Genomic DNA, 16081 nt, shown 5'->3' on the forward strand with positions numbered 1-16081 from the left:
TCTTCTCAGATGGCAGGTGCAGGTAAGATAGCCACTTCCTGCTCAAATATGGGCCTCTGCATAGGGGGCCAGGCTGGCTACTGTGTCACCTACTGACAGTGCCAGATGGATGCATCTGCTTTGCAGGTCCAGGTGCCGCAGGTGGAGACCTGTCATTTTAACCTGCCTTGGTGATAGCTGGTGACTTTGAGCTAAGACTCCAGTCTTGCTGCAGGGCTGTGGAGATGCAGGTTGGGATTTTGAAAGGCGCCTAAGGGAGTCAGGCACTCAACTCCCATTGAAAGCTCTAGTCCCAGTCAGTTGACATGGCTAGCCCTTTCCATTCTTTATCATTAAAAGTCTCCCACTTTTTTATCCATTACTGATTCTCTGCTTCTTGTTGGCAATGTAGCCAAATAAACGTATGTAGAAAATGGTAAATAAATTAAGATAGGCATGTCATCCATGAGGCCTTCTTCGTAACAATCTGCAACGAAAGAAAGCAGCTGTGTTAATGCTCTTCATAGTTTCCTTTGCAGATTATTCAGGAAAAAAGTTTGATGGTCAAAGCCTTGCATCTTTCTTTATTTTCACTGTGCATTCAAAATAACTGCCTTGTTCAATTTGCAGCCCATACACCAATGCATCGTCCCACTTTATTTAGTTCCCCTAGTACTTTCATTGCTTATCTTATGAAGACCTGTGTTAACATTTATCAAAACAAATGGCAAGCCTGGGACCTTTTAGTAGTTTTTTAGTTAATAAAAACAATCTTCTAGTTCTGTTATGTTAAAAGTACATTATCTTTTTATTACATACTCTACAGCTCTGTCTGTTTTCCTTCTTGGCAATTTCATGACTGCTTCAGTTGATTGCTGTATAGAGAATTACAAAATCATTAAGGGTGGGGCTTTACCAGCTGACTTACAGTACAAACTATTTCTCAAAATAACCACAACAGTACAATACTGATGTGTAATTTACGTCACAGTATGTTTTTATGAAATACTTTGTGGCACATTCATTTAGATTTAGGACTGAATCTCTCTGTCTCTTTTTAATCAAGCTCTTTACTTTTTAATATTTTCCACTCCTTGCCTTGGCTTGCCTCCAATTTAACAGCTTCAGTGAGAAAAAAATAACTGATCTTTTTTTTCAGCAGTTTAGCTGCGAGTGTATTTTCCTCTTTGATGTATACATTTGTGCTAACTTAACTGCCTTGGGGGAGATATTTAGATTTGTGGTAGGACACATTGCACAAAGCTGGAACAGAGAATTGATAAAGTTGATGCACAAGTTTGGAATTTTAAATACTACCAGCCAATTCAAGCTATTGAGTCTTATGCACTAGCACATTTCCTTTTTACAAACGCCTTTCTGTATAATGTCTTGTAATTAGAACAGGAAATCATTGAGCAACTGTAAGATGACTAAGAGCACTTAGACTGAAAGGAAAATTACCTTCCGAGAAATTATATTCACAATTTTTTTTGCTTCACATTACAGTGTTGGTAATGGTAGTAACAGATGTATGTACTCTTATCTGTATCATTGTTCTACTTCTGTTTTCTGGAATAAAAATTCATTTTCAGTAATATCAGAAATGAATGGACAGCAAATGAGAAATGTCTTATTATGAAAAATATTCTGTGTCACAACAGAGTAGCAATTAAATTGAAACTTCAATATAATTATCAATAACAGTGAAATCTGGAGTTGTGCCACGTACATAAAGTTGGTGCTCAGCCTTTGCTTGGTTGCTAGGAGCACAGTGAAAGTATAAAGCTTAGAGAAAGGAATGTCTAATATAATAAAGTAACAGAAGGTAGCATAAATCATTGTGAGAGCAGTGAATATTGACATTATTTTGCTTAAATTGGGTTGAAACTAGACATTTAGTCCTATGAGAAGAGCAAATTCATATTTCTTTTGAAAAATAACTACATCTACTCGGGGAGGAAGTGGAGAATTTGTGTTTCTAACATAGGCCTATTTGGACTCTTTTAAGCAAAAATCTTTAAATGTTTGTTTCTGTTGGCATCAAAATGCATTCACACTAATACGATTAAAAGAACTAAAGGGCAAAATACTTGGCAGATTTTGCAGTAGAGGCAATTAGGTGCAGGAAGGAACATGCATACTTTTTCCATCAAGCTCTATAAAATCCTGGTGTGAAGGTCTTTCTAAAGAAAGAAAAAAGCTTACTGATGTTAGAAGTAGATTATGGTGGTTAGCAATAACCATTATAGTCTGATGTTTCAGAAACAAGCAAACAAAAAGCAAGTTTCTGTATATCTCTTTTCTTTCTGTAAGTCATTTTTGATCTGAAAGATCAAAAATGGCTGTACTCATTTGGAAAGTCAATGCTGCATAGATTCATTGTGTTTGGTGTTCCCTGAAGCTCATACAAAGACAACTTGAACAACATGCAATTCACCATGAATGCCAGACCATGCCAAAGCTGCCCCACCGCTTCAAAGAAACTATATGGATTAAATCTATACATATATAGTTAGTATTAGTATTTGCAAAGCACGGGTGGAACCACACATTGTAATTACCATTTCTCTACAGAAATCTGTTTTGAACTTGAAATATATAAATAAATGAAAAATTGACATTGAAAGAGGTTATTAAATATGTAATTATGATATAAGTATAGGATTAGAGTAATTTCAGCTAAGCCTTACAAGCAATGTACTGTAGGTATAATCTTTTACTATGTACAGTTCTCATTATTGAAACTAATATTAGCTTCAGTAATTTAACGTCTTCTGTTCAATAAGAGCTTAATGAAATATTTTTAAAATAAAATTATTTTTCCTTATTTTAAGGATAAGTGATTATCACCGTTTAAATATCAGTTTATAGCGGCCGCAGACTCGTTCTGATTCTTTTATACAGACAAGTACGGCCCAATACACTAATGGAATCGGATGACATCTACACTAGATTCTGTTAGAAGAAAACTCCTTTTGGGGGGGCGGGGTCTATTTTCTTGGGGTTAGATCTACTTTGATTTTCTTTGCTCCTGTGGGTGTGGGTGAAAGAAAATCTTTGTTCTAGGAACACTCTTTGTCTTTCGCTAAAAAAAAAGTGCAGTTTATCCATTCTTAGATTTCTCTGTTGAACCTGTTGTGAATAGGGAAGGGAAAATGCATTACAAAGCATGTATTGGCGACAGTTATTGCCTGCTTAGCTTTCCATCCAAGTTTGTTTATGCACTTACGAATTGCATAAGAAGCAAAAAAATAGCTAAAGCAACAAATATGTAGAATAACAGCTCTGTAAATGGTGATTTGGCTTTAATTGATGGAATCAGCTTGAGTTAAAATGTCATTCATCAAGCCCAGAACAGCATACAGAATTCTGTGTAGTGACTTATTATACATTTTAGTGGAAACAAATGGTTTGCTACAAAGACTTATGGGAGGCATATTTATATACACCTTGTTACAAAGGCTGACCACATCCTGGCATAAGAAAAGTGCTGTCTGATCAACAGATTTAATTCACCAATACTTCTGTGAAGAGATAGAGCAGAAGTAGCAGGCCTACATTAAACTTTCATTGTATCTCAAGGATGGATCACGTGCTTGCTGTCTCTTGAAGACTCTGTCCCCTGATCCTGATTTAGGGGTTCTTATGAATGAGGAGAGACGACACATACAGCAAGGTGCTATTTTCACAATCATGTTGTTGCATTCGCTCATGGGATAAATAAAAAGATCATGCCACACCCTAACTGACCAAAAGGTATAAGTCTACCTTTCTTAGAACAGTCATTCAGATGGTGTGTGCCAAAAGGTATTACCCATGCATGTAGACAAAAGGAATGGTTTTGGTTTCCTCTGTTGACGCCAGAGGAGGTGAAAAGGCTCAGTACTTAGGAAAGTGATTGTTTTCAAGAACTGTTGTAAAACTAATACTTTCAGCTTAACATTTAATGTTGATTTTTCAAATAATGCTTTCATCTATAACAGTAGAGTTTTGGAGAAAGTCTAAAGTACGTTAGTATTTATTTTTTCCATATTACCACTCAAAACACACATTTCATACTTTTAAAAAAGTTCTGTATTTCGGCTTTAGAATCTTAATCAAAACGAGCATTACCTGTAGACATGAAGAATAAAATCGTCTCAATGGGAGTTTTGCCTTTGATTTCAGTGGGACCAGGATTTCTCCTACTGTTCTTTCCAACATTTGAAGTATACTATTCACTTAAGAAGAAGAAAGGTTATGTGGGTATTGGTAGTGTGATTAAATATTTAATTATCTGGTTGGGTGTCAGAAATAGTGGCTAGGTTACTCAGTAATGAAGCAGTAGACTAGAAAGTGTAAACTACAGACTATAGCTCATCTCAATAGATATGCATAGAAAGATAGATCCCGCTAATCAGTGTGAGGACTTAAGTGAACATGAATAGAAATACAGCAGGATAGTGGCCTGCAAAGGTCATACCAATGCCTTCTGTGGCTTCACATGTTCTATCATTTGCTATTACATTTCCCACTGGTTACCAGATCAGACGTTATTGTGATCTTTCTAAATCAGCTACCTTGATGCTTAATGTTGTTTAAAACATAACAGAATGGAAAACTCTCAATTTTGGATGTTTTCCATTTTGGATCTGCAATTAAGAAGCTATGGAGAAGTTCATTTGACTGCATTGTACTATACATGTGTTTTGTTGAGGTACTACCTTTACAGTTCATGTGAGGAAAGTTATTTCCATCTGGTGGGATTGCTTAGGATAACAGGCATTGCCAGACTGGATCAGACTAATGGCCTGTCTAGTCCAGTATCTTGTCAATGACAGTGGCCAATACTAGATATTTCAAAGGAGGGTGCAAGAAGATCCATAGTGATCAATTAATTGTCTTTAAAAAGACTTTAAACGGTATAAAGACTAGTTTTATAAGACTATATTAGAAATTTAGTACAAATGGTCATAAAATATCTCTATTAAAGCATTTACAACAAACTTCATGAAGTGTGAGATCACTTTCAGAATAGCTAAGGGCAGATTTTGCCACCCTCACTTAAGTCAAGTAGTATCTTACTCCAGTGGTGTAAGGTCAGACTCATTGTGAGTAACAGTGTTAGAGTCTGGGCCTAAATCTGTAAGAAAAAAGGGTGTGAATGTATCATTGTCTGTATTATTGGTTGGCCCTCTCTGTGTTTGAAAAATACTTTCCTATAGAAGATAGAACTTTGAAGAGCAGAGGCCTAATCCTGCTCCTATTTAAATCAATGAGACTTTTGCAATTGACTTCAATGGGAGCTGGATTGTGCCCCAGAAGTGACGGATACATTCCCTTATTTGCTTTTTGGGATTTTTTTTTTTTTTTTTTTGTTTTTTTGCATTACTCCTCGTGTAATATTAAATGTAATTTATATATTTTTCTTCCAGGTGAGGATGACGAAGATTCAAATTTGCTAATCCTCAGTTATCCACAGTACTGTCGATATCGTTCCATGCTAAAGCGTGTTCAAGACAAGCCATCTTCAATACTAACAGACCAGTTCGTTTTAGCCCTTGGTGGCATTGCAGTAATCAGCAAGAACCCCCAAATCCTTTACTGTCGGGATACGTTTGATCACCCAACTCTTATAGAAAATGAAAGTGTATGTGATGAGTTTGGTAAGTCATTTTGCAACTACCTTCTTTGTATGACAAGAAAAAGCATTTTTCCCCATTTAAGAGTTTACATGTTTCCAAGTGAAAAATGATAATAGAGTGAATCCTTTAAAGAAGAGCAATGCTATTTACATTTGAAGTGCTAAGTACCAAATGTGCTGCCCCCTTTACTATTTCTGAGCTGGAGGGCTATGGTAATGGGCTTTCCTCTACTTGCAGTCTCCATGTTACAACTTCTATTTATCACACCCAAGGTTGATGTTATTAGGGTGGAGTATGTAGCACAATTATTCAGTGTAAATTAAAGGGACACTTTGTTAGGATTTGAAATGACCTACCTTGACAGTTAACCTATACTGTAGCTTTCCCTTCAGGACTCTAGTTTTATGAATTTTTTTTTTAAAGGAATCATTGCTGCAACATGCTAAGTAGTGCAAAATAGAGAAGACTCTCTGGGTGTCCCATTGTAAACAAGCTATCGAATATCTCTTATCACAGTGCTCACAATAATAATAATGCCTACCCTTGCTACAGCTCTTTAAGTTTACAGAGTGCTTTATAGACATTAATTAATCCTCACACCAGCTCTGGAGGTAGTCAACTGTATTATTATCATCTCTGTTTTACAGGGGGAGACCAGTAACTTGGCCAAGGTTTGTAGTCACACAGTTGCTTTCACTGTTCCACTATTGCCATATGAAAGAAACAGAGTTAGTATTAGAACTCAGGAGCACCTGGTTTCTAACTAGGTGCTCAAACCCCTGGCGCACACTGTTTGTGTCTAACAGGGCATAGAAGAAAGAGCAACCATACACTTGGTGTTGGTGCAAACCTAGACTGGCAGTCATGGTAACTTCAATGGGAGTGTTGCCAAAGCGAAGAGTTTGAGTCTAAAAGTGCTAAATCCTTCCTGTGAGTTGTGCCCTGGATTCAGCAGGAGCAGAAGATGCTCAGCAGTTCCGAGGCAGCACTCAGAACTTTGCAAGTTTAAGCCATAAGGAAGGTCTGTAAGATCTGGCCCATTAAGACTGCCAGATGACTAACACTTTTGTCAGATTAACCAAAGTGCCAGAGGATACACAGCTGAATTTGTGGCAGAGTACATGCTCTGTGTACACACTGGGTAACTTCAGTAACTGGTCCAGGGTTATTTCCAGAACAGTTTACCTGTGATGTGAGAATCAAATTTTATTAGCCATATCACCAGATGGATGAATACTGCAGCTGATGGCAAAAAGTATTGTTTATAGCATTAAGCATCTATACCTTTGACCACATGAAATTCATAAATCTCTGCAAGATAGCTTCTGTTTCTTTTAGAAAGACAATTTATGTTTATCCATTTAGGTAATAATCATGTTTTTCAGGAAATCTCAGTAGGGAGAAAATTTCCCTCTGTTTTGTTTCCCAGCAACTACCTGCTAGCTGCTACTGGTCAAGCCTTCTTCCTTTAAAGTTGACATTGTTACTCTGAAGCTGTAAACCCACCTCTGTGACTGGAATTGGGTGTTTCATATATGCAGTGCAGACCTGCTTTATTATAAGACTAAGGATGCCCACTTGTAGGATCTGATCCTGCAGTCATTAACTCATGGGAGAAATTCTTTCTTCCATGAATGGCAGCACTGAAGTTCGTGATTACATGAGTAAGGGATTGGCCCCTACATGTCATTTACTTTCAGTAAAATGTCATAGAGTTTTATTAAACTATTGACCTGAGATATTAGTTGGTATTGGGGAAAAAATGAATTAAATATCTTGAAAATCTGGTCCAATGGCACGATAGTGTCATCTTCATTTTTATTTACATTGAGATATCCAGAACAGCATATAAAGTTCGGGTTTAATTGATGATCCTTCTTACATTAGGAAGGTTATTTTAGGAGTTTGATGAGCATGCCATCTTTTTTCTGCACTATATTTTATTCCGGGTCATTCCTTGATTGCAGCTTGGTTGAAATAGTTGGACCTATACTGTAAGTAGAGCACGGGATATTAGTAATAGGTGAGTCAAAGAGAACTGGAGCAATACAGGAACCACATTTGGCAAACTACAGCTAGTGCCTTTGTTCAGGCTCTGAAAGCTGTGCCATTCTCTTGACCTTTGCAAGACAATTATCTGATGATCAAACCAGAGCCAAAGAAATCTTTTCCCCCAAGTTAATTAGGTGTATTTGAAATTCAGTTTAATTTAACCAGCAGGTTTTTTTAAATAACTAAAAGAAAAACTGGCAGTCTTTGTAAATATATTTACAAAACTAATGATGTGGTAAAATTTGCAAGGCCTGCTGTGTTAGGATGTTGCAGACTGGGATACATATAATTCTGTGGCTGTGTTGTAAAATGTATAGTGTCAGTTCGATTACCTTGGTTAAATGCAGTACACAAAGTGCCTTTTTTTTTGCAGGCAGGACAATAAAATGTGCAACACGTTGTTATACAAACTGTTTACACTGATAACATGTAGATTGATGTCACATGTGTAAAGTAATGACTGCTAAATCTAAACAGGCAGGGTGGTACTGTAGATAAATGGATTACTCTAAGGTAAGGCACTGGTATTTATCAGTCAAATCTGAGGAGGAGACTAGATTATATAAATGTGAATAACATTCTTAAAAGGTGTTTGTTAAAAAAATCCAGACACATTTAATTTGATGGTCTTGGATGTTTCTTACACTGGGAAAGATAATGTGAGGAAAAGGGTGCAGAAGGCCAAGGGAAAGGTACAGATGTATATTTCTCCCGTTCCTAAAATATCTACATTAATTACAAAGGAAGTGAAAATCTTTAAGAGGGTATCTTACACTCACAGCTCCTTTTGAGAACACTCTTACCCATTCTGATTTCTGATGTGGGTGTGAGATCTACTTTACTTATTGTGCTACTCAGTAAAATCTTACACTTATTCTAGGAACTGCAGCACCTTGTGATAAATACAGTGTGTAACAAATGAGATACCAAAAACACCTAGACAAAGAACTCCATTCACCATAGCATAGGAGCTGCTGTACATGTTAGACCATTTTAATAGAGAGAAATGTTCTTCCATCAAGCTTTCTCCCAGTTTTTATTATGCATTTTTAGCAAGAACATTTTGTTCTGCTAGGTATGACCTTTTTTCTGTTCAGTGAAGGGGGGAAAAAACAGCAACACAGGAGAAAAAAATCTTGCCTCAGTGTTCTTCAAGAAAAAAAGAAAGGTGGGAAATTGTTCTGTAAGTGGCAAGGGCAGCTAGACTGTGTCTGTCAATCATCACAGACATGGGTGGAAGAAGATTACCTACACACCATTTTAGACCCGGATCCTGTGAGGAATTCTACATGGGTGGACCCCTACATTCACATAGAGCTTCCTGCAGGATTGCCACCAGGGTATGGCCTCAGGTTAATTTAGATAAATTACTGCAATGAATGCCCGCAGGCATTGCAAGCTGAATCTGGGCATAAGCACATCCCGTTCTTCTTCTCCATATCTTTTCCCAAAGACACTATGGGTAAATCTACACTGTTATTAAACACCTGTGGCTGCAAACTGGGATCAGGCTGCGGGGCTGTAAAATTGTGGGGTACATGTTAGGGTTGGGCTGGAACTTGGGCTATGGGACCTTTCCCCATTGCCAGGTCCCAAAGTCTGGTCTACAGCCTGAGCCCTGGGAGCCCTCTCCCATCATGGGGTCCCAGAGCCAAAGCTCCAGCCTGAGCCCAAACATCTACATGGCAGCTTTGCAGCCCGAGCCCCATGAGCCTGGGTCAGCTGACTCTGGTGTTTAATTGCAATGTAGATATACCCTACCAAGGCCCTGCTTAGCAAACTGGCTTCACAGTCTGATTGCTGATGCAAGTATAAGGGGCGCAGCTCTGCAGTGGAGAGAATGGACCCACTCATATCTAGCCCTTAATTTCTCTTAAATTTACCAGGAAAAGATTGCTGTGATAAGGAAGCCTGGAAGTTTCACCCTTACTGGTGGTAAATACTTACTAACTTATCTAACTGGCTTGAAGGATCCCCCTCTCAAAGGCAAACATACTTAAAAATTGTGAGCTTGCATGTGCACAGGAAATAGGAGGTATCAAACTGAGTTCACATCTCTTGATACCCAAAGTGAATGGAAACAGCCGTGGTTAAACAGCATGTCTCCTCCACCCCGAGGAAGATCAGTTAGATACCCTTGCAGACAAGCATCACCCATACAGAAAACGAGCTGCAATAGTGGTTACAAGCAAAAGAATTGAGAAAATTTGAACTTGGGCAAAAAGGCAGGAGCACCATTGTCCACTGTGGGGCAGAAACAAGGGGCATGATCCCTATCTGTGACTACTTTTAGGTCCACTAGGATTCTAGATGGCCAATAGAAAGGTTGTTCTGAAAACAGGCATTCACGCAGCCAATCAGAAGGCAGGCCAGTGTCAGAATCCCTGCTACATCCTCCCTCTTCCCCATCCTTCCATAAGGGGCAAATAGGCCAGAGAAAAAGGATCAAGGGGGGTTGGTTCTCCATCTTGATCCCACTGTATTTTCATGTATGCATGATTAGATTCCATACACATATTCACTTCCCTCTAAATGCCCACATCAATTGGTATGTAAAAAAACTCCCTGAAAAGATTACTTATGGGCCATTGACTAATTTCTCTTAAACAGAAAACTATCAGTAAAGTACACACTGCATATGATTCATTTTTTTGGTTGCTATTATTGAGTAACTTTTGTAAAGGCCTGTCATTTACTTTTATTGCTAGGCAGACATATATGCTGCCAAAGAAGAGAAATGAACAAAAAAGTAAGGGCCCCTATTAATTTTCATTATAAATTCCAGTGGACTAGCCATAGGTAAAACTGTCTGTACAGACATCAACAGCCGCTTTTTTGAAAATGGGAGTTGCGGGTCAGTGTGCCGAAATGTGTAGTGCAAATGTGCACCTGGAGTTGCACATGCACTTATTACAATTGTCTGTGCACACTAGGTAAGGATAGGCTTCATTCTGCTAATATGCCAGGTTCACACCTGGAGCTACTGCCGATGCACAGTGATGACAGTGAGAGGAGGATCAGGCCTTGTCTGTGCAGATGGGTAGATGTCTAATTACCCATTTATGCGTGCTACTGTCATATTTGTATGGGTGGTTGCAGTAGATGTGCCCATAATGTGCACATTTGCATGTAAAAGGAGGTCTCTAGCTTCTGGAAACTTTGTCTTCAAATGTCTCTTCTGTTGCTTGTAATGAACGAGATGTCAAGTTGGCTTCAGGAACAAGCAGCAAACAGCAAGCAAGAAAATAAGAATGTTTGGGCACAGGCCTTAAAAGTCAGAGGATCAGATGCTTAGATGATGTAGATCAGTACAGCTCCATGGACCTCACCAGCTGAGAAGCTGGTGCAGAATGTTTCATCACAACAGTATGGTGGATAATAACATATCATGGCTATTAGATGTTAACAGGGAGACTTTTTTCTTGGTTTTGTGCGTGTGCTTGCTCTAAATATAAGCAGAGTGTGAGGGAAAGCTGGATAACATTTCTTCCTTATTTTTCAAATATGCTTGGTAAATTTTAAATCATTCTGGATTACTTTTATAGCACGTTGGGCCCAATATACCATTAAAAAAACTGTTTCATCCCTGGGTTACAATAAACACCTGTTCACTCCCCAAAGAAAGTTAAAAGTTTTATTAATGTCTGTAAAGGACATTCTTTTAGTAAACAGTTCATACCAAAAAGTGAAAGAGCTGTATCTAGTTATACTATTAATATCAATTTTCCCCCTGAAAAATGAAACTGATTCCTTTTACATAAAAAGATCAATGCACAGAAAAAAACAGCTAATTGGAAAATGACGTGTAAAGTCATTACAGTACCCATTTCCCTCCCTCCTCCTTAAAAACCAACAGTATATCACTTACATTAGGAAAAATCATCTCCTTAAAAAAATCCCCATCTTTCCCTAAAACAATGTAGAAAGCGGAGTCTCTCACTTCCTAAAAGAAAAGGAGGACTTGTGGCACCTTAGAGACTAACCAATTTATTTGAGCATAAGCTTTCGTGAGCTACAGTGGAAAATTCCACTGAATGCATCCGATGAAGTGAGCTGTAGCTCACGAAAGCTTATGCTCAAATAAATTGCTTAGTCTCTAAGGTGCCACAAGTCCTCCTTTTCTTTTTGCGAATACAGACTAACATGGCTGCTACTCTGAAACCTCTCACTTCCTAGTTTAGCAAAGTTAGGATCACTATATAAGGCATTATGGTCACCCTCCTGGGTTTATGTGGTAATAAAAGGATGCCCTCTGGTCTAAAAAATAATGTTATCTAGCTGGTCTTCTTTGGCCAGGTAATTTGTGGCTGAGATGAGAGGGCTCCATGATTGGGCTGTAAAGCAGAGAGGACTGTGGGGGCTAGCTAATGTTCCATAAAGAATAAGCAGGATGAAAGCAGACTACTGTAGAAATTGCAGTGGTGCCATTAGTACTAGTATAACTGAAATTTTGTCATTGCTTTCTATATATGTCTCCACGTCCAGAGTTTTGTGACTCATAGATAAAATCAACTGTTTAGAAAAAACTGGCATATAAATTTACTTTAAAAATATGCACAGTTCCAGTGCAATAAAATACAGAGAACTTTCCTGTTGGTGACACTTCTTTATTCCTGTAACTCAAAAGCAGCTTCCTTTTTAACCCAACCTTAGTATGTAGGTCTCAGTTTGGACTAAAACATTTTTTTTATAAAGCAAAATACTGAAGTTATTGGCATTTGGCTACTTTACATGCACTATAACTTATTTCAATGGAAGGACTAGAGCTAAGATCTCCTGATGCCCAGGACGGTATTTTAATCTCAGGACTATCCTTCCTCCGATCATAAAAAATGCTATTCCCTCCTCAGAAAAGGTATCTGGGGGTCTTCTCCCTTCTTTTAGTGGTCCCCATCACTCTGTATTTATCTCTTACATCTAAATTAATTTTGTTGTTCTCAATATTAATCAGTCATTGCTTTCTATGGATCATGAATAGATCTTGATGCATGTTATTCTTGGCTCAGTCTGATATAGTCTGTATCAGTGAGTAGCAGCTCTCCTGCATGGTCAGCATTCATTATCCAGAATATTTGTCTAGGGAAGGATGTTTTACCACACCAACATTTGGACTCCATCAGAAGAGTTCTACGGAAGCTTAATTAGCTGGCATTAAATGTGATCGAAAGCAAGAGTTTTCTCAACATGCCCCAAATTCTGTGCCTTCTGGGGATTGTATCCAGCACCAGAATGTGTTGGTAGATTTGACAAGTTCAACAGATGGCATCTTCTTTCGTGCTTAAGTGCTCCCTGGACTCTTCTATGTTGCATTATTTTACTCTTTTAAAAAAAGCGTTTCAGTGTTCTATTCCTCTCTTTTAAAAAATGTACTTGCCCACCCCCATGGATACCCCTCTGGTAACATAGCAGGGCGAGTGCCTGGTGTAGGAAGACAAGGTGGGTGAGGTAAAACCTTGCATGGAGAAACCTGAATCCAGGGAAGGGGAAAATATAATGGTCTTGATTCTGATCTTACACTGCTTTTAGGCTAGTGTAACTTTTACTTACTTGAGTGGAGCTATTCCTGATTTACCACAGTGCCAAGGCTTGATATACACCCCCCTGAAGGTAGAAGTAGTCTTTCCATTGACTTTAGACATTCAGTGAGATCAGAATCAGGCCCAATATCTTTGCTGTGTAGTCACAGGGGATCTAGGCTGTGGAAAGCCCACACCCAGGAGTCTACCCATCCTATGCACCACACAGCTCCCGGTCAGAAAAGGGCAGCTGATTATATGGCTAGTGGGCTTGAACCCACTGGTCTAAAAAGTGTATATTGTGGGGAGCAGTAAGCCATTTCTGCCTGTCTCCTGCTCATGCCCTGTAATAGTGGGTGTAACCTGGCCTGCTGGGATTGAGGCTTCTGGTCTGTCCTGTGACTTGTATAACAGGAATTAGGGTTCTAGTGTAAACCCAACAGCTCATGTGCTTAAAGATATGCATATGTGCAAATGCTTTGTTGGAGTAGGACCAGAGTGCTCAGCAACATGCCAGATTAAGGCTGCAACCCCCTAAGAACAAAATTCATTTTGTTTTCAAGGCATGTAGCGAGAAAAACTTACTCCATGGATTTTGAAAAATATATTCTTTAATGTTATTTAGAATCTATTTAGCTTTTTCCACCACCATTTTTAATGTGCCCAGGGCATGCTGTCCAGTACTGTATTTTAATACAAGTATGGTACTACGGCGGGAAAGTTGCTAGTATCCCAGTTGTAAGGCTAGAACATGTTAGCATTTATATGTGTTCTTAAAAATATTATACGGGTATATGAAAGCCTTTGTATTAGCATGGATGCTGGGACCTCCTCAGATGCAGCTTTACAGTGGCATCTTCAGCAGTCTGAAAAATATGCAAATATTTTCCATGGCTCTGGGTAGAGTGGTTTAGCTAAATATTATAATTTTTAACTTTCCCAAAACAAAAAGCAGGACGTAGCTAGAGGGGTAGTAATGATTAATGCATAACAGAGTTATATCTAATGTGTATGTGTATATATATATATTTTCCCCTCATCTCTACAAACATAAGCCTTTAGTTTTAAAGAGAAAATCTGGAAATGTTTTGAATTCTTGGTCAGATCTTTTTTTTTTTTAATTTTGTTAATCCAACTGTAGAGTAAGTTATTAATGATCCCCAGACGTTGTTTATAATGATTGATTTTGCAGTTGTGAAATAATACTTCCAGTTTTTTTAAACAAGTGATATTTCCTAGTTTGCTCTGCAGCATTTGAATAAAATATCGGAAGGCAGAGCTGTTTATATGCCCAGCCTAATTGCTTCTGTTAAGTGATTTCTTCATTCTTAACAGTTTTAGCTCTAATTGCTTTTTCCCCCACATCTAAAAATAAATATTTGCAAGTTTTGCATCATGTCACTCATTGTAAAGGATAAAATATTTGTATACTTGCAGCAATAAACACTGATAATGGGTCCTTTTCTGTCTCACAGTGGTGTAAATCTGGAATAACGCCATCCACTTCAGTGGATGTTACACAAGATTTACACCAGATTAACTGAAAGCAGAATCTAGCAGAATCGTTAGCAGTGAGTTGTTAAGTGAAAGAATTTAACATGTTGTAAAGTGAGATAAACTTGGACTAGATGACTTCTCAAGGTCCTTTCCAGCTCTACATTTCTATTATTTTGTGATCCATATAAACTTAAAAGAAGCAAAATATGTTTCTTTCTTTCCTTTTTTTGCTAAGTGCATTTTTCAATAGCAACCATATTTTTGAGCTCTACACATACTCCATAAATTCACTTTTACTAAACAAAACCAGAATCTAAAATTTCCTTGTTAGAGAATATCTACTGTAGTCACTTTTTACAGGAAAATTAATTTTTTTAGGTTTATATGCTCACCCCCTCCCCCCAGTAAAGCCTACTGGAGGGGTGAATCCTATGTGAAATCTCATTGGCTTTTTTTTAAGATCTTCAACCAGTATTCAGAGTACAGTAGGCAGCACTATACATCCTCAACCTCTGCCTCATTCCCTGGGCATCCAGTATCTTGTAAATGTGCATTGAGGTATGCACACTTTATAATATGTGTGCATATATATTTCATACCTGGCATGAAAGCTAGCATAGTCCAGAGCACACTTGTAAACTGTACATTGAATGAGACAGCGCTCTGTAAGAGCCTTGGCCTGTTCAGCGCTCACCGGGCCTCACTGATAGCACACAGTGCGTTGTCAAGCAGGCAGAGCTCCTCATTCAGTGCTTTACAGGAACCATTCCCTCAATCTCTTGTCAGTTTGAAAGGTAAAACTGTGCGGCTTCTGAGATGTGGAGAAGAAGGGCTCCCTCCTATGGATCTTTTAAGGAGGTAGCATCTGAGCTTCCTACTCCCACCCCCATCTTTCTTTCTTGTGAATAACAAAAAAACAAACAAAAAACCCACCCATGTACGCGCTTAGAAATTCCATTTAAAAATACTATAGTGAAGAAGCATTAAGGTTGCTGTGTTAAGCACTTAAAAATCAAGAAACTCCCAAGTTAAAGTTTCACATGCAACCTTAACTCTGCCCTCCGTGTGTGTGCATTACAATACAGACCTATAACACAATCACGTGCTGTAACATAACATGATATGTTTTATTTTGCAAAGGTTTTACTGAGAGAGTCTGTGGCTCAGCAGCATAGAAATTTGGGTCTCTGGAGTTCCAGTCCAATGCCTCAACCAGAAAACCATCATTCTTCTCTCTTTTTTTAGGGAATACATGGTAGTGTGATATGGTTTAAAAGTGTTATCTGCTTAGGTTTAGGATAACGATGATGTCAGAAATAGTTCCAGCAAAAAAGATTAGTGGGCAGAGTACTGGTGAGGTGGACAAATGTGTGTGATATATGTAATTTATCACGTAAGTATAATGTGTGTACC

General features: G+C 38.3%; 1 protein-coding gene across 3 annotated transcripts in view; it reads left to right on the forward strand.

Annotated features, from left to right (window-relative positions):
* Positions 1-16081, forward strand: part of ARID5B (AT-rich interaction domain 5B) — a 148059-nt gene that overhangs the window by 60911 nt on the left and 71067 nt on the right. For all 3 annotated transcript variants that reach the window (XM_007054838.4, XM_043550928.1, XM_037904609.2), the window contains one exon: positions 5394-5624. In XM_007054838.4, coding sequence (XP_007054900.2) covers positions 5394-5624 — 231 coding nt within the window. The remainder of the gene's footprint in view (positions 1-5393; positions 5625-16081) is intronic.

The sequence above is a fragment of the Chelonia mydas genome, chromosome 7 (assembly GCF_015237465.2).
Source record: "Chelonia mydas isolate rCheMyd1 chromosome 7, rCheMyd1.pri.v2, whole genome shotgun sequence".
In the NCBI taxonomy this organism is placed as follows: Eukaryota; Metazoa; Chordata; order Testudines; family Cheloniidae; genus Chelonia; species Chelonia mydas.